Source organism: Seriola dumerili, unplaced genomic scaffold (assembly GCF_002260705.1).
Source record: "Seriola dumerili isolate Sdu_G_001 unplaced genomic scaffold, Sdu_1.0 BDQW01000025.1, whole genome shotgun sequence".
NCBI classification, from domain to species: domain Eukaryota; kingdom Metazoa; phylum Chordata; class Actinopteri; order Carangiformes; family Carangidae; genus Seriola; species Seriola dumerili.
In genome coordinates, this window is record NW_019174280.1 from 15606887 (window position 1) to 15629691 (window position 22805).

Genomic DNA, 22805 nt, shown 5'->3' on the forward strand with positions numbered 1-22805 from the left:
CATCAGAAGCAGGGCTTCCAGTAGATATAACCCATGCTATGGTAATCACATGCTAATCACAGTTAACACCAGCGCAGGGTCCTATACTCTAGATTAATGCATCCGTAGCATATTCACGTTTCCATTAGCATAAATCAGGTTCACCCTGCCTTTGTAATTAGTGTTTTCATGTGAATGATAATAAGATATGGTGATTAGGTCAGGGTACTAGAATGGAAATGACTTGTCAGCGAAGTCGGCCTCAAACAGTTCCGCACGTTGGACCATCAATATGTGCTTCCTCAAGAAACAATTAATGATGTTGAAAGATAATGGAAGTTTGATAGTAGGATGTGGAAAGCAAAAGTAGACTGTTAATAAAATTTATGCCAGACACTTGATGTTTTAGCAGGGTTCTCATGGTAGAATTATGCTTTGTATGTAAAACCCTCATCACTGTCATCCTTCATATTCATTATGGTCACAATGTTCTTAATACCGTCACACAAATACCAAATTATGTTATATATGCTACGTCCTCTTACACGTGCTTCGATGTTGTTTTGTTTGCCTTCTGTATGTTTTGTTTGTTTCTTATGACATCAACTCGCAGGGGACGCAAATGAAAATGTGCCTCTTTTCTAAATCTGACGACAATATCATCACACTAATTGACATCATTAATTACGGCGTGTTATCGCTGATAAATAAATGATTAAAGAAAGTAAAGTTGTACGTAGACGCTGTACTGAAAGCTTAATAATGTTTATGAGAGATTCACAACGACACTTGAGGTGTGATCTTTTTTTTTTTCAACTGATGACTGATTCAAAGATTGGGAAATGAAAATTTAAATACTTAACTAGCTCACATCACCTAAAAACAAAGCATTTCTAAGCATGTTTCAGGTTATAGCCAGTATCAATGTAAACAAAACTCTCAGGGGCTCATTTTTATCTTGTGAATTCCTTTGGCATTGTTTTACACACAGTCACTTTAGACTTGATTAGCTATCTTTATAATGTAACACCAAGGTCAGATGCCTTGCATTAAAGGCCGAACCGGATCCCATTGCATCCCTGCAGACAAGAGTTTTCCACTTTTCGTTTGACTTTTTTGGGAGCGCATCTCCTCTTCTATTAAGTGCATGAAAACCCAAAGGGACGTGCTCCGCCATAGCCTGCACCACAACCTGTTTCACCTCTGTTCTGCTGCAGTCAGCTACAATAAAACCTTTCTGCACCGTCGGCAGTCAACATTAGACCTTCTATATAAGAGGCGGTGTGGAGAAAAAAAAAAAAAAAAGAGAGCATGTATGAGCATAACATGTGAGCACTCAAACATGAGGTCACAACACGGCGCGCAAACGTGAATGTAAGTGAAAGGGAGACAGGAAAAGTGAGTGTCTGTACATGTACATGCAGGTGCGGGACACACCTGTTTACTTACTGAAATACACAACATAAGCAGGAGAAGCAACAGTCTCTGGCCTTATATAGGTGAGGTTCACTCTTTGTGGGTTTTGTCTCCCGTGGGACACCCCTTCTACCGCTGACATCCCTGACATGGAGCATTCCTACCAGACTGGTGACCCCGCATGACGGACGGCATCCTCCATGCCTATAACCAACTGATGAGACCCGCTGCAGCCCCAAGAGACCGGAAAGGCCGAGGTTGTGATCAGGAATGTGAAAAAAAAAAAAAAAGAGTCGCCAGAAAATGAATCTGTAAAAGTTTACAATTGATTTTAACAGCAACAGAATGAGAACAGATGAGATGTAATCAAAGAGAGAAATCACATCCCTAATTTTATGTCTCCAGCTTCCATCAGGGTTGTTGAATGAGTGAGTGTGTGTGTGTGTGTGTGTGTGTACGGTGCAAGAGTTATTTCTCATTCAACCTGACACCCCTGTTTCCATGGTAATTTATGAGGCCTGACCTGTGAATCTGAACACCCAGCTCCCATCTCCAAAACCCGTCTTCTTCATGGGTATCATAACCCCTCTTTGAACTGTTTAGCCATCACTGCTTTCACAAAGCCACAACTGTGAAACCCGATAGTCATGACGAAAAACTTTTGGTTTCCCTCTCTTTTTTTTTCTTTTCTGGTTAGGGGTTAAGGTTAGGATAAAGGTAAAGGCTGGGTTAGTTTTCAGCCTTTTCTGGGAAAGTTTTGGCCGTAAAATTATAAGGACGCCACCATATTGACACCAGCGGGGACACGTTTCATACAAGCATGGGTAGCTCGTATAAAACTACAGGGCTGTAGTTTTCTTTTCCTACCTTCACTCACATTTGTGAGGACTCTGCACCAACACTGTAGCTCTTGTCACGGCACAGGAATAGCTGAATGAGAGATTCTCAAACAGGGGTAGTAATTTGCAGAGTGTGTTTCTAAGTTATTCCAGCTCCCCGCAGCTCAGCAGTGGCTGACCCCTCTCCCCTTCTGTCTGCTAAGAGGCCTACGGGGAGGAATCAGCCCAAATTACCTTTATTGATCCAGAGAGACAGGTGAATACCAAGCAGGTCTCTCTTCCCTTTCACTCTTCTTATCTCTCAGCCAACGTTTTCATCACTCCATCCCCCGCCCTGCCTGAAGGAAGAGAGAATATTTAAAAAAAAAAAAAAAAAAAAAAAAAAGACAGGGAGCGTTTATGTGAGAGGGACTATTCTAAACCACCACCACCACCACCACCACCACCACACATTACTGTATCAGCCACCACAATGATTTACTGTTTGCATTCAGTTTGCTGTGATTAAACCTGCCTTCTCGTTGCTCATCTTTCACCGGTGACTGAGCGAACTGGAATGGCGAGCGACTGTTTTTCTGCCTCCAATCCACCGTTGTCCTTTCGCCCCAGCATACAAATCACTGTGGCGGTGGAAAAGATACTCCATTAGGTCCAACTCTGAGTTAAATCAATGCGTGACTTATCAAATGAAATAGGGGATTATGAGGTAATCACCTGGCAAACGTTGCTGAAATTGTAATTATCTCCACTGCACACATCTCAGAGAGAGGAGACCAAACTAACTATTTAAGTGGAGGGTGAGATAACAAGGAGTAGAAAAGCACAACAGCTATATCTCTTAGACGGCGGCGTGAGCCAGAATGTTTATGTGCTGAGAGGAGCCGGAGCAACTCTGTGGTTTCTCTCACTCGACAGAGAAATACGTATGAAGGGGTTCACTCCACTGACAGATTTATGCTTCCTGTCCTCTGTTTCATTACCGACTTAATCACATCTGTTTGGTGTTTGTGCATCACGTTGTTGGGAGAAATGCATGAATGACAGGTGCTTTATATGTGCAGTGCTGTGAAAGGATTTGTTTCTTGAGGGTGTAGGAGCTATATTAAAATAATTAAATTACACTATCATAAGAAAAGAAATCTGCAATATAAATGTATACAAAAATCTGAAAATAAATAAATAATAAGTATAACAAACTATACAATAATAATAATATAAGTCTAAAATAATAAAATAAAGAAAATAATAAAGTTATAAAAATTTGAATAAATGTCTTTTAAAGACAAAAAATAAATTCAGATGATGATTGTATTCTGTTTTTCATTTAAAAAATATCATTTATATATTCATATTATAAAATGTATAATTAAAGTCTATTGTGATTCAGTCAAAATTTGTTATCATCCTTTTCTAGCAAAAAAATTACAATTAAGAAAATTTGGAAAGACAATTAATGTTGAAGACAGCAGATACAATTAAATAATGAAATGTGTAATTTCGGTCCAACTGACAGAATTAAGCCCTGATGAGGGATCTAGTTATTTATCTACATAATCTAATTTATCTAAAATTTATAAAATTCTAGATTGCTTTTTCTTATTACTGTAGTGCGATAAAAAAAATACTGTAAAAGTGACAGACTTTTTTATTTAAACCATTTTCTAACACAACAATTTGCCTTTGTCTTTTATTATATATTTTGCAACAGAGATAAAGTATACATTTTCTGTGACCTAATATCTAATATTCTCTGTCTGCATTTATTTTTCTTTAAAGTAACATGCAGAATCCTCTGTTCTTTTATCTATGTGGAGTCTGAATTGTCTACAGACTGTAACTGAAAATTCCTGGTTGCTGCACACGTGCAACACAGCCCCCAGGTGGAAGGTTGGCAAAGTTGCACCACAGGCACCAAAACCAGCTCAACATTCACTTTTGGCATTCTTGCCCCATCTGTTGGTCAAACATGCACATTGTGCTGTAATAATTGTAGGCAAACTAAAAGGGAAACACACACCAGAAGTGGATGTGGGCCCCAGCTGGATTCTGCAGCTTTTCAGTGTAAAGAAAGAAGAAAAGTTATGACCATCAGTCATCTGACTGTTAAGGTCGGGGCAGTTAGGTGACACCATGTGTACACACAACAAACTCTGCCAAACAAGGCTGTATGTCTTAGACGGCTACGCATGAGCACATTACAACGCTACATTTAATATCTTATGTCACTACTACATTGATGGGCACTTATATGTCAGTGTCTGGAAATAATACACCAAAAAATCTTCCACATCATCCATAGTGAATATCATTCATTTTAAAACATAAAGGAAACCAGTACTTACTGTTACAGCATCATCCATCAGCGCATGGAAATCACTTTTTAAACTCATATTTTCACTGCAGTAACATAAATACTAACACAGCATGCCATCAGCACTGCTACACACAAAACAGCACTTCCTGTCTACATGCACTCTTTGAGCACAAACTTGTTCATCAGCAGAGGCGCAGCGCCCCCCTTTGGCTCACAGCTGAACTGCCTTTGAAAACACAACAATGTTGCACAACCGCTCAAAAAGAAGCAGTTTGCCAATCAAAAGGGTTCTAACAAGGCTACGAGCTCTCTGTGCGAGCGACAAGCAGAGGTGTGACTGTGGGAAGCCGGTGGATCGGGCTCACCCTCAGCTCGGCGGAGTCACACTTCGTCACCTCCTCTGGTGTCTGTGATCACACCACAAGCTTCAGTCAGAGTTCACAGGGGCATGCCAGCGGTCACACTCTCCAAATGAGCTTTCATTATCAAATTATAAAATCACAAAAAACCACATCTTCATCGACAAGATTATTGCATAATGAATACTCAGTTGAGAGTATCACCATATTGTGAGACGATTGCATAGAAAATGATAACTTTGCAAATGTGGATCTTAAACAACCATGAGACCGGACCAAGGGGGAAACTGATATCCATCTCTTTATATTTATATTAAAAACTGGCTACAACTTAGCTGCTGTAAGACCGTTTGGAGGCAGAAAGAGGGTGTGTGGCAGTTGTGACACATGTGACCACAGAGGTCAAACATGGGAATGAACGCCGTCCACCCCTTTAGGTGTGTATTCCTCACACCCACATTCACACTATAGCTCCTGGGAAAGGGCGGCATGTGTCTGAAAAGTTGAAAACTGTGCAAAGTTCACCAAAGTTCACAGTGTCACGCAGGGAATCGCGATTGCACGTAATGACCAAAAATCACAAAATGGCTTTTGAATATGTCAAGTTATCACATGTACTGTGTTTCGCATTTTCCCAGTAACACTTTTCCTCACACGGATTTGCTCACACACAGAAGAAAACTCCCCAGTAAAGCCAGTCTTGTTACGTTATTCTTTTTTTTCTCCCAACATTCTCCTCTTCAGTCCAGGATTCAAACCAACAGTCTTTCACTCTCACACCTGTATGTGTAGCTTCTACCAACACCATCTACTTTGAAACTTTTTATGCTGATATAAATGAACCCAGTGCTATAGGGTTACACTTCACAGGACCTAAACTTTGTGCAGTAAAGGTTATAAGTTCGTCAGACTGGGCATCAGCCCGTGGTTTTATATTTAACTCTGGAGGTGAGCAAATTTCACACCCAAGTAGGTGACACTCCACCAGCTCTGACACCCAACCCTGGGAAAGTCCAGGCCTGGGTTAAAGAGGTTATCAGAGCTTCATCACTTCATCACAACTCCTGATATTAAGTCTGTATATATTTAAAAGTTATTTTGATGCTCAGAATAACATTTAAGGGTGGTTGCTCCAGAATAACATTCAGTACAACCTTGTTTTTTGTTGCTTTACACCTCTGTAGTCTTGATGCTGGGTAAATGTCTTATCTCTGCTCCTCTCTGGCCTTTTTTTATTAATGTGAGTGTGAGAGATAAAATGTCAGTTTGGCAAACCGTGCAGTGGAGATCACAAGTTCAGTGGCAGTGCACGGCCCCTGCCCTGCCGCAGCCAGAGGCCAGCGTGTCTCCCATCATGAAGGTGTGTAAACTTTACACCCTGCAAAACACCTTAAGATGATCCCAAAGGTTCCCACAGAACTGCTCGAAAAGGTTGGCACCAGGGTAAGTTGAAGAGTTCAAGTCATTAAGTCAGAAATGCAAAATGCACAGATATTTAAACAACATAATATATTTTCTGTCTGCAAAGCACTTTATCTATTATGGTTGTAAAGTTGTGCTGTGCACTCAACTGAATATGACTTCATATTCTTCTTTACTTCTATTGATTCTAATCAGCCATCATGCTCGCCTGAAATATGCAAAGAATCGATCAGTAGTCAAGACACCTATTGTTTGGTTTAAACTCCAAATATCTGAGTACATCTACCAACAAAATTTTAAATGCAACCACTTTACGACTGTAAAACAATAAAACTACCTCATCTCTCTTTGCCAATAATTTCATATCTACATTATAAACTCAACTGGGACTGCAGCATTACAGTAAAGGAGTTTTATTACCAAAGCTGCATTACTAATCAGTCAAAGTAGGCAACTGATCCAGGCCCCTAGATGCACAGGGGCTCTAACTCCATGGGTCATTGTGTGTCATTTAGTTCATTGTCATTTAAGTTACTGTAAACGTCTTCCCCAAATTTTGGAATATACACCACTACAGCATAATATCAAGTGAAATGCTTTTATTTAAAAATCTTCTTTCATTGGTTTTTTTCCTTACCTGTAGCTCCGTCCTGTAGCAGGGCCCTACAGCAGTTTTAACAACTTTAATATTTTAGGAGACAAATTGTTTTGTTTTGTTTTTTAATTTACAAAACCTATTGTACATACAAGAAGTAGTGGTGATTTACTAGATGGAATATATAGACTGCAGTGCACAGATAATGTGTATGTGGAGGTGATGGTTCACAGTAATGCACAGGGAGTGGGAGGAGGGAGGGGTCATTATGGGTTCAACAGCTTATTTTTGCCTCAGGACCTCGTAATGGATTCATCCAGTATTTCTAAGTGCAGACTGATTCATTTTTGCTACTTTGCAAAACCTGAAGTGACGAAAATTTGAACTAGAATATAATGTACATGTGTTGTTATTGACCCGTATGACCATGTTATTGACCATATGAAATCATGATTTTCTGAAACTATAACTGATTTTTAGTCCGAACTGGTGGTTTCACTGGAGGTCCTCAGGCGTTTTCCATTTGACTATCTCAGTCCAGATCTTTATGTGCTCCACACCTTCCACGTGTCACGCAGTTTTTCGCACTTCAGGCGACACTGCGCAGGAAATGGCGAAGTTTATCTATGGGAAAAAAGCTGTTTAGCCACAAACGGGCGGATTTGTCAACTCTGCAAAGTTTGGAAACTTCTAATAAATTAACTCAAGCAGTTTGAGCACTTTGGAACCTTATTTCACGTGTTTGCATGTTTCTTCAAATGACTGTGTTTGACATTTTGACAGAAGGCCACAAGATAAACCAGAGACACTAATCTTAATATAAGCACACACAAGAAAAGGCCCAGACAACGACTTCCATGTAACGTATTTTATTGCAATGCTCAACAAAATACAAAAGAGGTAGAAATGTTAAAGGAATAACTTAACTAGAAATGAAAAAGATCTATTTACAAATATTTACAGGAATAAATTAAGAGAAATATATATTAGGCAACAATTTGTCTTCAAAGGGAGACTTTTAATTCAGCTCCTTCTCCACCTCCTCTTCCTCATCATCGCTGTCTTCATCGCTGCTGCAGTCCTCATAGGGGCAGATGGTCGCTTGGACCGGATAGTTGCGCAGGAGCATCTCTGCGTCCTGGTACAGGTAATCGAAACATCTCGATTTCGGCCAGTACAACCTTGAAAAAGAAAAATGAATGAATGAATAAGATATTCCTACAAAAGGAATAAACTACTTTAGTAAATAAGTGTAAATGAATGAACAGAGATCTACTTACTTGACTGGGTGAACGACCTGAGGAATTTTGGGGTAGTTTGCATCAGAAAGGCTTCCATGCATGGAAGGAGTCTGAAAGTTAAGACAAAAGAGGATCTTGTTAGACTTTTTTATCCGTTAAACAACGCACGTTTGACTTTAAAGACTTCAACACGTAAAGGAAACTAAACTCACCTTGTGTGCGTCAGTTTTTCTCTCCTCTTTCCCAGTCCACGGTCTCCACAAGCCGGACTGCTCGTGGGTAACGTTGTTTCCAGTAAAAACAGAAGTTAATCCACTGCTGGTAGTCAAAGTCTCCATGGCTCCGTGTGGTTGTCGGTCCTGTGTCAAGTCCTCAGAGGATGTGCGGCTGAAAGCAGGAAACCTCCTATTTATCAGGTCCATGGCAGCCGGCGCCAAATTGCGCTTTTGACGCGTCCCCAAGTGTTTCCATGCGCCAATGATGGTGAGGTGTGAAGTCACACTTGAGCAAACTCACAGCATTTGGTCGCTTTCTTTCTTAATATTGAATCTAGAATTAAAAAAAAAAACATTTCCTCCTGAGAGATTGACCTGTTTGAGACATTTCTCCAACATTACTGTATCAGCGTATCTTTGATTAGATGTTAAATGGTCATTACGCGTGCCCACTTTTTACATCCACTGTAACTCTCTATAAGGGTTTGAGCGCACGCACATGTATCATTTTATTCTAATTGGCCAACCAGGTGACATGATTTTAATTTGATTTAAAATCAATGGAACGAGTAATGTCAGTTTGATCTATTAAACAGTTGAACTCTTCAACCCCTCCACCTTTCAGTATCTCTGTCTGTGCAGCCATTTGGGTGTGAGGTGTGAAGAAACACGTGCCCTACTGTCAGTGCCTGCTGAGGGGTTGATGGAGGGAGGCTCGTGTGCTNGGGGGGTTGACACGCGTCAGGTATACAACAGCAGGGGGGGTGGGGGAGTGGGGGGCTGATAGCTACACCTCAGCAGATGCAGAGATTGAATGCATCACACTGCAATGAGGGAAACCTATACTCTTTCATACAACCTGTATAGAGGCCTTCAGCAATCTATTGACTTCAACAAGCGATATGTTTCCTCTCAGCGCGCCAGTAGGGGGCAGTGTGGGGCTACACGCTGGGATGAAATGATGATGGGAACAATCCAACTATCTGACATGTCTGTTTGATATATTCCTGTCTGAAAGCACAGTGGCCTCCATAGACACTGTTGTCAGCTGACTCAGTTCAAAGCTAATGGGAGCCACATTTGCAAGTATCACTTGTTAAAAGGTGGCAGGTCTGCAGAGTGGAGGGGGGTCAGCCACGCATGACCAGCATTCAATGTCTTTGCCCACTAGCTCCATGCACATCATAACACTCCTCTGCAGGGACCGAGCAGTCAGACCTTAGCACTAATAAGGTCCACATAGACCTCTCTCTCTCTCTCTCTCTCTCTCTCTCTCTCTCTCTCTCTCTGTATTTCTTGCTTTTGTTCTGCCCATCCCTCGCTCTAGTCCATTTTTTCTGATCTGGAACTAATTGGACTCAGCATGCTCTGCTGCTGGCTTCTTTTGTGTTTTCATGTCATTCATGATTCATGCTTTGCTAAACTTTGAACTATAATGGCAAGAATACATAGACACATTGCCATTACATGCTCTTGACGTTTAAGTAGGTGACCGAGGCCATAACGTTCAGGAACCAGGCAGATTAATGCAATACATATTAAAAGCTTTTTTGTATCACACTATGTTCAAATTAGGTCATCATATTAAAGGTGTTGCATTTTTTGTCTTCAATAGTGGTCATTAAAAAGACCACTTTCCCATTCAAGTGGGGTTTTGGACCCCAGTGCATGTCTAAAGAGTGAATAAAAGAAAAATACAAAAGAAGCAGGAACAGCTAATGTGACATGTCTGTCGTCTCTGAATGAGGCAACATTGAAAATCCCTGCCAAGATCACAGAAAAACTCTCCCCGCCGCCACACATACACCTGTAAGAATGAACAAGTATTAAGGTCCCTCATCATGGTGGTAATCCAGGGGGAAAAAAAAGTTATTATCCCTTATTGCCTTACACCATTAAGCATAAATAAGTAAGGATGAGAAACAGTTGGTGTCTTTTTTTTTCTACTGTTGCTTGACAGAAAAAGTTCACCACTTGTTGTTCACCAAGATCTCTCTTTATATAACCACTGTCTCCTCTGTTTCTCCACTTTCTATTCTTTCTCTCTGGCTTATTATTCATAGTTCATGTCCCTTTTTTTTTGCCCAAGTCATTTACACTTCTCTTACAAAGACTCTCAATACTTACTCTCCAAGAAAAAAAAATCCCTTTCCATGGCAACAGTCAACCACACAAAACATCATTTGAATCAATTCAGTCATATTTTTATTTTTGCTCATCAGGCCATCGATGTAATTAAATGTCTTACTAGATTAATGTGCCTTGATACTGTCCCCATGAGCTGAAGTCAAATTTCACCTTGCACCCTATTTCCTTAAGGCATTTAATCATGTTCTATCTTCATTCTCCTGCCTCCGGGCTGAAACTCTGAGTAGTTTCAGCTACTATTTTATGCTGGCTCCCCCCCTTTAATCAGTTTTTGCACTTTAGATGAGATGCTATGGTATAATTTGAAGCGCTCAAATCAATGTTGTTCTCAGTGACACTGAATGGAAACCATGCTCCATTAATAGCAGTGTTTTTAGGGTTTGGTGATGTTGATATTTTCCTTGGAATTAAGGGGGCACCTTTTGGGCGCCTGCTGGGTTACTGATAAAAAAAAAGACACCCTGGAGATCCTGATGATACAAGAAGATGTCTTTCTGCAACATAAATCTAAAGGAAAACTTTCCTTTAATTCATTAATGAATGTAGATCATGAGTGAAAATGTTTTCAAACCTGTTGTATATTGTTAATATTCCAGGGAATGCTAGTCATTCGCTAATTAAGACATGCAGTTACTAAGTGAGATTGAGATGTTTATGCTCTTCTTCTCTCCGCCCTGCATTCACACTCCAACAGCTTCATCCAAACACACAGCAGTTGGGGAGTCATGCTGTTCTCCCCCTGCTTCCAAATGGAGAGCCCCTCTGTTTTTCTGAGGACCCATTTTGTCTTTGTTTGTCAGAACTTGGAGGATTTACTAAAAGAATGGGGAAGCAGTTGAAACAATCACACAAATCTGAAAACAAGCGAGGATTTTCAGTTCCGTACGACGTCTGTACTCGAGCCACTGTTCTCTAAACTGATGCCTATTGTGACAGCGCAGACTCAGGGACGCCTTCATTTTGTCGGCTTCTGTTTGAGGGGAATTAATATTACATGATATCACAATCTAACACAGAGGAATACAAATCAGAGGAGTCTAGGAGACAACTTTTGCCAGTTCTTTTAAAGTTTCATTCAGTATTGCTTTGTCAGACTGGATTCAAACTGAAGTTAACCTTGTGCAATATGATTTTTTTAATCCTTTGCATTGACACAACATTCCACGGCTCCTTGACTGTCTTTATGTCATTGCCAAGCTCTACCTATATCCACAACTAAAGAATATGAAGTTCACTATGGATATTTTTGTTGTATGTTATGTATTTTAAAGGCCTATGCAGAGACTGGCATTGTATATTAGCTTAGGCTATAAATGCTGTGTTAACGGATACTGGGTCATGCTATACGCTGATCCCTATACAAATAAACATACAATAAATTTACCACGTACATTGTATATACTAAAGGTGAGGTTATTTGAAAAAAAAAAGTCTTTGCATTCTAGTCATGCAAGAATATTTCTTCAGTGTATTCCAGGACACAGTGGCGTTGACCTTTGCTCTACTTACTCTTGTAGGTCATGGTGACTCCTGGACTAACAAGGAAAACAGTCCTCCATGCAACAACAGGAGGAAGGGCAGGGGAGTCTTCTTCATTGACTTAAGTGGAGATGCCACAGCCTCAGGACAATCTGATTCTACCTTCCTGCTTTCAGTTTGCATGTACATCTTTACTTTAGTTATTCACTTTATTTATTGAGGGGGGGGGGGGGCTTTGAAGGTACAAACAGTGAGGGGCGTCATCATCTAATCAATGAAGAGCTGTGTTAGAATTAAGGACAACCTGCTTTTCATCTCAAAAATCCATTTTCATGTGATTCATACTGTGATGTAACGTCGTGATCAGCTCTCACCAGACGTAATCATATGTAGATTAAACATTAGAACTATAATTCTGTACACAGTTCAGCTTCCACTGAGAGGTACTCTATACCTATGTTGTCAACACATTTTGACAATGTACTTTCACAACACTGACTGTGCGTGGGTTCTATTTAGTATTTGCAGTCTGAAGAGGACATTTCTTGTTTGTTTATCTTTGCAGAACACCTAATGAACAATGGCCACCGAGGCACTGGGCTTACAGGCGGTTATTAATAACCGAGCTCTGGCAAAAAAAAAACAAAAAAAACAAAAAAACAGCGCATCCTTCACACATCCAGGTGTGCTGTGGCAGTCAAACCTATTTAGTATTCATGTCCTCAGCCTCCATCAGCTGTAATTCAATAAGCTTGTGGTACATCATCTTTTAAGATGTAAAGTCTTCAAGTTGATGTTATGTGATGTAACAATAAACTCATGACAGTGCGTGTTTACATGGTTTTCTATGTACTTTGAATTGTGTTCTGAGAATGGCTTGACAGAAGGTCACACTGATCCAGATCCTGGTTTAATTGAAGTCCAGAGTGTTCCCTTGGAAACCAGCTGTCTTGGTAAAAATGCACTGTAAGTTGGAGCAGAGAGGATTTGGAGAAAAATGACATAAAGCATGACAGAAGACGTATATAGACTATATATAGCTAATATAGCAATGCTTGATTTTGGTTGGAGAAACATGGTTTTACAATATTACAGCGCTTAAAATATATGTATGGTAGTTATTGTTTTATTTATGAATGTATTGATGAATTTAGAATAATCTTAATAACTCTCTCTGTTGTGGTATCCTTCCCCTTTCTTTAATTCATTCATAATTCATTGATCGCCTTTATTGTGCACTTTTTATTTCAGTCACTGACCCACAACCACAGAGAGCAAAGGCTTAAATCCCAAAGCAAAGGGTAAAGATGACGGAGCCGTGTCGTTTCCTCCCACTGCGCTGGGAGTAACTTCCGTGAATGCTGAATATGCAGCGTGCATGATTTTGGCTTTATGATGACAAAAACAGATTTTGGAAAGGGCTCATCCCTCAGAGTCGATGCACTGAAAAATACCACTTGTTGGAGTCAATTTAGATGAAAGAAGCAAAAGAGAGGGTGTTTGAGGCTGATTTTGCAGAGTGAAAGAAGGGAACAGTGTGCACTGAATGAAAAGTGAGAGCTGCAGTATGTGGAAGTGTATGTGCTTAGTGCAGATTGATTGATTGAAAAAGTTGTCCTGCAGTGGTTGAAATAGAAAATGAACACAGTATTAGGCACATAGGGGAATTATAATGTAATATATGACTGAGTGAATGTTTTTTCTCTTTGGTAGAGAGACAGAGAAAAAAAAAAAAAAAAAACTGCATGGGACAAAAGAATAATTAAAATAGCTCAACTACCAGGCCTCATCTTGGGTATTCAAGGATAAGACATCCCTGCTGTTGAGAAAAGTATGAATTCATCGCAGCAACATAAGAATTATGCCTTGCACGTAGAAACAATGCTGACGCAGAACCCCATGAATATTTCATTTTATCTATTTTGGAGTCTTGAATGTTTCTATCTCCAGTTCACAAACAGACAGATTTAGAGCAGTGGGTGGTGAAGCTTTAAAGCTCAAGCTTTTGCTGTTTTTATTAGCAGTGAAGAATTTTCTGGGTTTAACGGGCAAATGTGATGCGTAGTATAGTGTTGAATCTCGATCAGTACAAGCCTCCACCCTCCTACCTTCGACCCTGCAGTGGTGAGTCAGAGAGCGCAGCACCCTGTGGTCAGGGTCATTTACATGCATCAGAGGTCTGCAGGTTCTTCAGAGGAGGTAGGAGCTTCGCCTTTCATCGGATTTGTACTCTTGAAGGGTAATGCTGAACTATACTGACGATACAGGAAGACCATTACAAAGAGTCGAATCATCAATGTTCAGTAGGACTGTGTCAGAGATGTGTGTTGAAGCCTGTGTTTCAGAACATCATTCAGAAGCGCTCTGGTAGTTGAATGGTTAAAGAGCATGCTACATGGTTGACATGTGGACAGGGACCTTTGTTGCATGTCATAACGTTGGCAACATTGAAAAAAGAAAGGATGTTATTATAAAGCCTATATTGTGTAGTTAAATTAGTACAATTATAGCACATGTAGAGTATTAACGACATTATACTGCGGGGCTGTAAAAAATAAAAACAGCTAGAGCTCACTAAGATTAAATACTTTCTATTTTGACCATTGGAGCATAATATGTAGTCAGTCACCCAGTAAAACAAGCTTGACATTTTGAATGTGAAATTTTCAAATCAGATAAAAAAAAAACTATTACTGATAATGGTGTGTTATTCATATAAACTTTGTCCATAATGTGAAAAATGTGTTTCAGCTTCACCACACACAAACAAATTAAAAACAACACCAAGGGCCAAAGCAACAAAAATGTGACAACTTTAAAAGGCACAAGTTATGCTCCTATTGAGCATCATTTAAACTGACTATCAATGTATCAAATGACAATTTGAAAACAATGTGACAAAGTGAATGGGAGTCTCTCGCAGTGACGAAGCTACAGAGCCTTATCTCACCCGAATCTGAAGCTCCCCATGAACTTCACCGAGTTCCAGCTCATGGTTGAGCTGTCTGGTCCACAATGTTAAAGCTCTAAAACCCAACTGCCCACTATCAGCACCAAACAGCGGGCATGTTAGCAACTAGCTGGTGAACATAGTGGAGCATTTAGCAGGTGAAGAGCTAATTATTTCCCTCAGGAGGTGGTATAGACCAAAAACAGAGCTAAAAGAAAGAATGAATATTAGACTTAGATTAGCTAAAAAAAAAAAAAGAGCCAGAAACGCAGCTTGAAATGAATGATAATGTTGCTCTGTAACTGCTGGATGTATAAGTTAGCAGCAAGTTCGTCATTTCACGACATTTCCGCTGGCTTCAAGTGACCACAAAAGTGGGTTACTGCAAGTTTAAGCATGTGCTGATAAGCTAATGCTAATACACTAATGATAAGCCAAGCTAATTGTTGCTATAGGTTTTGTACTGATATGTCTGTTTTACTGTTGCCTCATTATTATCCATTGTTGTGATGGTATTCTAGATGATATACAACCTTTCAACTGCTCATGATTTAGCCTTATGAGCAATCTAGATCCCTACCTCCTGTCTTACTGACTGATAGCTACTGAGGAAGAATGTTCATTTCAATCTTCACTGTTTTTTTTTAATTTTGCAGTTATTAAATACATTTGGCTGGTTCACAGAGGGAACAGTTTGGGAGGTATCTCTTTACATTTGGTATTTTGACCATGTAGCTGCCAGCTACCCCTGGACACAGTTCTTTTGATCGAAGCCCTGTGAAAACAAACTCACCATGACCACTGTGGCTAAAGAAGAAGAGACACTCAGCCCAAAGCAAACCCAATGGGACAGCTTTGATATCTGGCTGTTTTCAGTAAAATGTGCATTTTTGATCTGCAGTTGAATATGAGACAAAATACTGTAGACTGCAAGCTTTGATATAGCCCCTCCACCCCTTCCAATTTTTAATATAACTGATGCAAGCAGGGAGGGCAATTGAGTAAATGTCTGTAGTCTATTACCTAGTGATAATAATACTTAAATATGACTCTATGATTTGTGATCCATCATCTGATGGCATAATTTTTTATTATTTTTGTGATGTTCTGGGCCTGGAGGAGAATATCTGCCATAGAGTAGCATAAATGTTATTTCTGTAGCACTGCACGGCTCAATCTGAGCAAGTCTCTCCTTTAGCTGAGCAGCAGAGAACCAAGAAAAGAGACGCTGATGTCAAGTGGAGACAAGAACTCTAGTAGTAATAGCAGTTTTAATGTGATAGTGGCACCCTGTCTGACTCATAGCTGGAGTAATTAATTCATAACCAATAATGTGTATGTGATAACTCAGCAGGTATTCTCAGAGAACGCAGACCCAATATCTAATTCAGAACCAAGAGACAAACAGATATGCTATATATGTGTACTGCTTTATGCACAGTCCTTAGGAATTAACTAACCTAACCTTAAATAAGTGTTTTAGTTAACTAACGTTCACCATGCCTTAACCATTGCTTATTTGCCATGGCAGTCATTCCCTAACCTTAACTAAACTCCAGTTGCCATGTGCAGATATTTTAAAATCAAAGTGAAACTGTTGGGATGGCATGAATCATCCAACATCAGCGTCCTGTCTAGCAACAGGTTTTGTCTCTCAGTGTCCAATACGTGATACCACCATAATGAGGGACACTCGAATTTTCACAATTTACATGGTTTAACTTAGAATCTGGGCACAGTGTTATGTTTAAAACTACATGGATGTGTCTAAATCTGGCTTATTCAATATCTTGTAGCAATAGCAACAAAAAAAAAAGAAAAAAAATTCAATACCATCTGAAGCGGCTGGGGATAATGGGACAGCACCAGAACATTTACAAAGGAGAAAATAAAGTATCCACATTCTAGGTCTACACTGAGATCAGGTAAAGTATACAAAGGACACTAATAGCACTACGATTTGAATGCACCATATACATTCGCAATCACTCACACAATGTCATTTTTCTTATGATGTGGAAAATTCATTTTGGTGGAGCATCAGTGAATGAATGGACCCCTGATGGATCTGCTTCAGAGGTACTTCAGAAATTAAAGTAATGCGGCGCTGCTAATGAAGCCTGTTGCTTGAGTGAAGATCTATTAAAGGCTGGAAAGAGGGGATGTAGTGATGTAGTGCTTTAATAAGCATTTCCCATCTCAAGCAGAAATATGCTCGCATTTTCAAATCATTGACCGTGGGCGTTTTGTTTATACCCTTTCAACAACCTGTCACTTCACTAGTCAGTCTATTCAGATATGCACTTGGTGGTGGTGGTGGTGGTGTACTTTTGAATACTTTTAAATGTATCAAAACTTACCATGACATTATCAAACACTCAGAATAGATTTGGGTTGTCAGCAGGTCAATCACATGTTATTGAATCATTTCAATCATTTTCAATCTACTGACTTTTTTTTTAAATTTTGAATTTGGCAGTACCGTTCCAACATGGCACTGGGATTGATGTCCACTGGCATAGACCTACATCTTGTACATTGAATTCTCCTGTAACATCTGTCACACCAGTGCACTGTCTGCATTATATAGTGTAGACAGGAACACATAAACTCCTGAGGAATGAGAACAAATTTAGATTTAAATGTATTTGTATAGCACCATCTCATACAATGGCAGTTTAAAGTGCTTCACATAAAAACAGAATAAAACAGCAAAAAATAATAATAAATCGCTCATACCCAGAAACTTGCACGCATGCATACACATAAACACGCACACACCTACGATGTGTTCATTTAAGAGAAAGCTCGACTGAAGAGGAAAGTCTTTAGTTTGGATTTGAAACAACTCAGCAAGTCTAAGATCAGCAGGCAAACTGCTCCATTCTTTAGGTGCATAAATGAAAGCTTTCACCAGAAAGCATGGCGATTTCCACCTGAGAGATCAGCTACTGACAGCATGTCTATGCACTGAGGAGCCAGACCATGAGGAGGAGAATTTTAAATTGCACTCTGACTATAACATTTAGCAAGTGAAAGTTCTGGAGAGCTGGAGTTAATGTAGTCTGATGTTTCTGTCAAACCAGGAAACTGATTGAATTAATAGCAAACAGGAATAAATCTGAGTCAGGGAATATATCAGAGATGATAATGATACTTAATTTTAGATAATGCTGCTCATTATTATCCTAATGTGTGAGTGGTTCCTAGAAGTCTGTGAGTCTGACAACTAATTAATCTAAATGAACTCTGTCATATAAGCATCATTTGTCTCCTCAAATATAGTGGTGTGTCAGACTATTGTAAAGTGTTATTATTCATAATTTATCATGTTATTATGTATATTATACTGTCATTGGCTGGTTGGGTTCATGTCCACTTATCTCTTGTTCTCTGTAAGGAAAAAGTAATAATGATACCTAAAGCTGTTGAAATAAGTGAAAATGTGTTGGAAGAAAAAAAGACTATTTCACCTTAATTGTCCAAATACATCATTTTATATTTAAACATTATGCCTTTAAAATGTGAAAGTTTGATTTATGTTGTGTGTGAATATGTAAACTATTTGTATGTACTTGCAATATGTTTATAAAAAAACAAAATTCAGTCTGAGGTCTTAAATAGATCCTTCAGCTGCACTAAAAACACCTCCTCATGTAAGGAATCAACATTTTTTGCAGCGTGAGCTCAGTATCCCAGGGAGTGAATGAACCGCCAGGAGAGGGGATGCTGGATAACGGCGATGCGCACTGAGCAAGTGCTGCTTCGCTCTCAGGACTGCCATGAGGATGGATGGAGTTTTTGCGTAACGGAAAAGCGATGGGTTTCCCTGCTCTTTACCAACCTTTCTGGCACGTTTTTAAAATCCAAAGGAAGGACATGACAATCAGGGAGTTGTTTGCGGAATTCCCAAATTCACAGACTGTAGACTTGATTTCAACAACAGAGAGGTTTCACGTCTCCGGAGATGATGCTTTGTAAACTTTACGCGTGTGGTAACCTCGTAGCCATTTAAACAGCTTCCTCGCTGGATCGATTTCATTTATTTCCTATATTGCCAGGGTAGGTGAAACCGGCGTTGAAATGTCTGACTTCCACAACCGGAGCCAAACCAGCGCACGTCGCAGTGACTACGTGTGGCAGTATGAATATTATGACGACGAGGAGCCCGTGTCTTTTGAGGGACTCAAAGCGCACAGATGTAAGCTGAATACAACACTGAGACAATCTGCTGTTGCTTTTACTGCCTTTTACTTTGTGCAGCGTGTGTGTATGCGTGTGCGTGTGCGTGTGTGCACCTTTCAATGCATGCATGAGTCTACAGTATTTGTGCATGAGAAAAATGTGTAACAGCAAACAAGGTGACTCATCTGTGATTAATTATTAATGATTATTTATTTATTTCCTGCATTGTTTTTATTGCTTCAGCAGTGGTGACAGGGCTATACCTGCTTCTCAATAAATAAATGATCTCGCAGCAATGTGTCATACAGCACCTGTGCTGGCGTTTTATCTTCCACCTGTAATGAACAAGCCACTTAATAAGACACACACACAAAAAATGGCCATCAGCAAACATTATAGACAAGTGGGCAGCTGCAATCTTCTAATCAAATTTAACAAACACTGAATGCTCTATCTGAGTAAATGAGGGTTTTGATCTCAGAGAGAGGGCCCCTGAGATCAATTACAATCACAAGCACAGGGGTGGGGTGGGGTAAGAGAGATGGCTCCAATCATTAAATCAATGTACATCATCATAATAATAATAAGATTCTCTTTTTTTCTCTGGCATTTCAGACTCCATCGTCATTGGCTTCTGGGTCGGACTGGCTGTGTTTGTCATTTTCATGTTCTTTGTCCTCACACTGCTCACAAAGACAGGAGCGCCACATCAAGAGTGAGTATACCAGGAGGCTACAGTAGCTACAGCCCACGTTTGGTCTCATGTGTGACTTTTATATCCGGGCCTGCGGGGGATTAAAGCTCCAAAGGAGAACTCGGGCAGCTCAGCTCTCGCTCTTCTTCTCATCTCAGAAGAGACGGGGGCAGCTTTCACGTCTGAGGGGTGAACTCAGAGAGAGTCAGGGCTGTAATGAGTTCTACTGGTGCTTTTGTTATTCTGACAGTAGACTATGTTGGGAGGCGTTTTACTCTGGGGACCAGCGGTTGCTGTCGTGCACGTGACGTTATTGTGCTGTTATGAAAGGCTGATATTTGACCTGGAGATGGCAAGGCCAGACTGACAACAGCACTGAGGAAAGCCTGAATATGAATGAAATAGGGAATTTATTGGCTGGTAGTACGTCACCCACCCCCCACCCCCCACCCCCTCTTACCCCATATTTCTTTTTTCAGAAAAATAAGATGGATTTTTTTTTTTTAATATTAACATCGAGGCACAGACATCTTTAGTCATTTTAAGTGTTTGCCTACAGCTACACCCAGGATAAAATTAATAATAAAAGCCCCTCACATTCTCAAAGCCCTTTCCTGCTGCAATCACACTCTGGCTCTTTCCTTCTTTCCTAACAGAAACCCAGACTCTGCTGAAAAGCGTCATCGACCAGGGAGCTGTCTGGTAGACATCAGTGGTTCCCAGGAGGAAAACGACAAAGCCTTTTCTCGCCCATTGCTAGCGGAGTCCCACTCATATTTTCATTTCTATATCAACGAGGAGGATAAGGGCGAGGGGAAGCAAAAACCAGAGGCGAAAAGTGTTGCAAAGCACTGCGGGGCCGGAGCCCAGCAGGCAACCTGCAAGGGACCCAGAGGCAGCAGCTCCTCAGGGATGAATGATACGGAAGCGGACACTGAGGAAGCCGGGGGCCACCGACCTCTCAACGGACTAATAGAGGAGAGTAAGACAGACAGAGAGTGTGCCTTCCTGTCTCACTTCAACATCCCAAACTTTGTGAACTTGGAGCACAGTTCAGCACTGGGAGAGGATGATCTGCCGTACGAACCGTCCATCATACTGGAGCGCCGGTCTCACTCTCAGGATGCTCACTGTGACATCCACTAAGGCTGTTTCCATACAAAGAGATGACAGGCATGGGCAGAATGGCTTTGTTATGTTATTTGCTTTCATTTCAAGGGGCCATTAGTGGCCTGGCAGAGGGAAACATACTCACCCGCCACACATCTACCTTTCCTCCTATAGCTTCTCTGCTTGGAGTGTTTTTAGGTTTTTCAACAAAGGGTACAAAGGATGGCCAACAATTCTGTATTAAATGAAACACATTTATAAAATGACTTTTCATCCCAAAGATAAAATAGCCTCGCAAATACTACCTTTAACTGCAAGTACTGAGCTCCACTGAATTGAATGTGGTTGTACTGTATCAAGACATGATGACTTTCCACACAGGGACAGATAAAAAAAAAGTCACCAGGGAGCGATGCTTTGTAGAATTCATTCAGATATCATTTCTTTCTTATTTTCTTCTGAGCATGGTAGGCAGTGGATCCTATCTCTCCAACAAGAAACAAATGCCAACGGCTCTGCCAACAAGATTAAAAGCAGAGAATTGAATTTATTTTCACTCTAACATGAAATGCCTTCTAATACAAAAAGGTGGAGTGTTCTTTAACTGTATATTAAGTAACCTATTCTATGAGACAGGTAACCTGGGAACTTGGATGATAATGTGATATTGTACTTTTGTAGTCAGAATTCTGTTCATGGCCCAAATAAAGCCTACCTATATGCTTTTGGAAATCAACTCAACATTGATGTGGTGTAGCATTTGTTAACATTACATAATGGCTATGAATTTGAAGCTGTGTCAGCGGTAATAACAATATACAAAAACTTAAAGCTGCACTGATCATTATTTTTTAAAGTGCAATGAATCAAATGACTCTGTGTGATGTGAGGGGACTGGATATTGGACTTACAAACTCCTCCAGATGAATGCTAATGTTAAAATGTTATGTCATATCAACTCTATAAAGTTGTAATATTTCAGTGTTGTGTTCACGACTTGTAGCCAGAAGTAGCCAAAAAAGTGAATGAATGCAGGTTTGAGTTATGTCGTCTCAAATTTTCTTTCACCATGGTGACAATAAAGTAGAATATCTATACTCATGTAAACACAGTGGGAATTATCAGAGTTATCAAATTGCAAGTATTACTGTAATTGAAGTTAAAATGTGTTTGTAATGTCTTCAGTGTCACACATGCTGAGGAGCCCTGCACTTCTGTCTGTGTCTTTATTCATGCAAAGAATCCTAACCCTTTCCAGTCATGACAAATTAAATGTGCTTTGAGCAGTATCGGGTGATGATTATGTAAAGGTTGTCACATATCAGCAAATGCACAAGCTAGGTATATTTGGCTGACGGACGGATGTGCCGCGAATGCCAGAGAATCTATCAACATTAACGCAACGCTGACCTCACCAAATCAGCCTTTCAGATTTTTGACAAACAGTCCATTAGTTCTCTTCCTGAGGTGCGAGGGAAAATAAATGTTCAGAACATTCATTCTCGTCTCCTACGCTGATGGTTCTCATGTTTGTTGAAAGGCAGACAGTTGGGACCAGGCTGAACAAATGGGATTAGTTAGTTGCCAAGGACTGTTTGCAGAAACGGCCTCTGCAATTTGGGCAATGTTTTTTCTCTATTTGTACGAAGCATGTTATCCTTTAATTAATTTAGCGTATTATCACATTCTTCTACGTGAAACGATTAGTTGTTTACTGACCAATGAACTATCATGGCAGCTGTCATGAGGAATAGTGCTAGAAATTGGTTATAGTGTTATAATCCAAATTTTCTGTCTTTCTCCACTTTTTCTTTCTTTCCAATTATGATATACAGCACAAATATTCCTGTATTTATATC

General features: G+C 40.0%; 2 protein-coding genes across 2 annotated transcripts; one reads left to right on the plus strand and one right to left on the minus strand.

Moving 5' to 3' along the window:
• Window positions 1-7942: 7942 nt before the first annotated feature.
• Window positions 7943-8503, minus strand: LOC111216435 (protein ripply2-like). The gene is made up of 3 exons (XM_022737964.1): window positions 8378-8503; window positions 8205-8275; window positions 7943-8105 (listed from the first exon to the last, which is right to left on the minus strand). Exons 1-3 carry the CDS (start codon window positions 8501-8503, stop codon window positions 7943-7945), a joined length of 360 nt encoding a protein of 119 aa, XP_022593685.1.
• A 10537-nt stretch (window positions 8504-19040) lies between these two features.
• mrap2 (melanocortin 2 receptor accessory protein 2) lies at window positions 19041-20982 on the plus strand. The gene is made up of 3 exons (XM_022737980.1): window positions 19041-19158; window positions 19758-19857; window positions 20493-20982. The coding sequence occupies exons 1-3, from the start codon at window positions 19041-19043 to the stop codon at window positions 20980-20982; spliced, it is 708 nt and encodes a 235-aa protein (XP_022593701.1).
• The last annotated feature ends 1823 nt before the right edge of the window (window positions 20983-22805 follow it).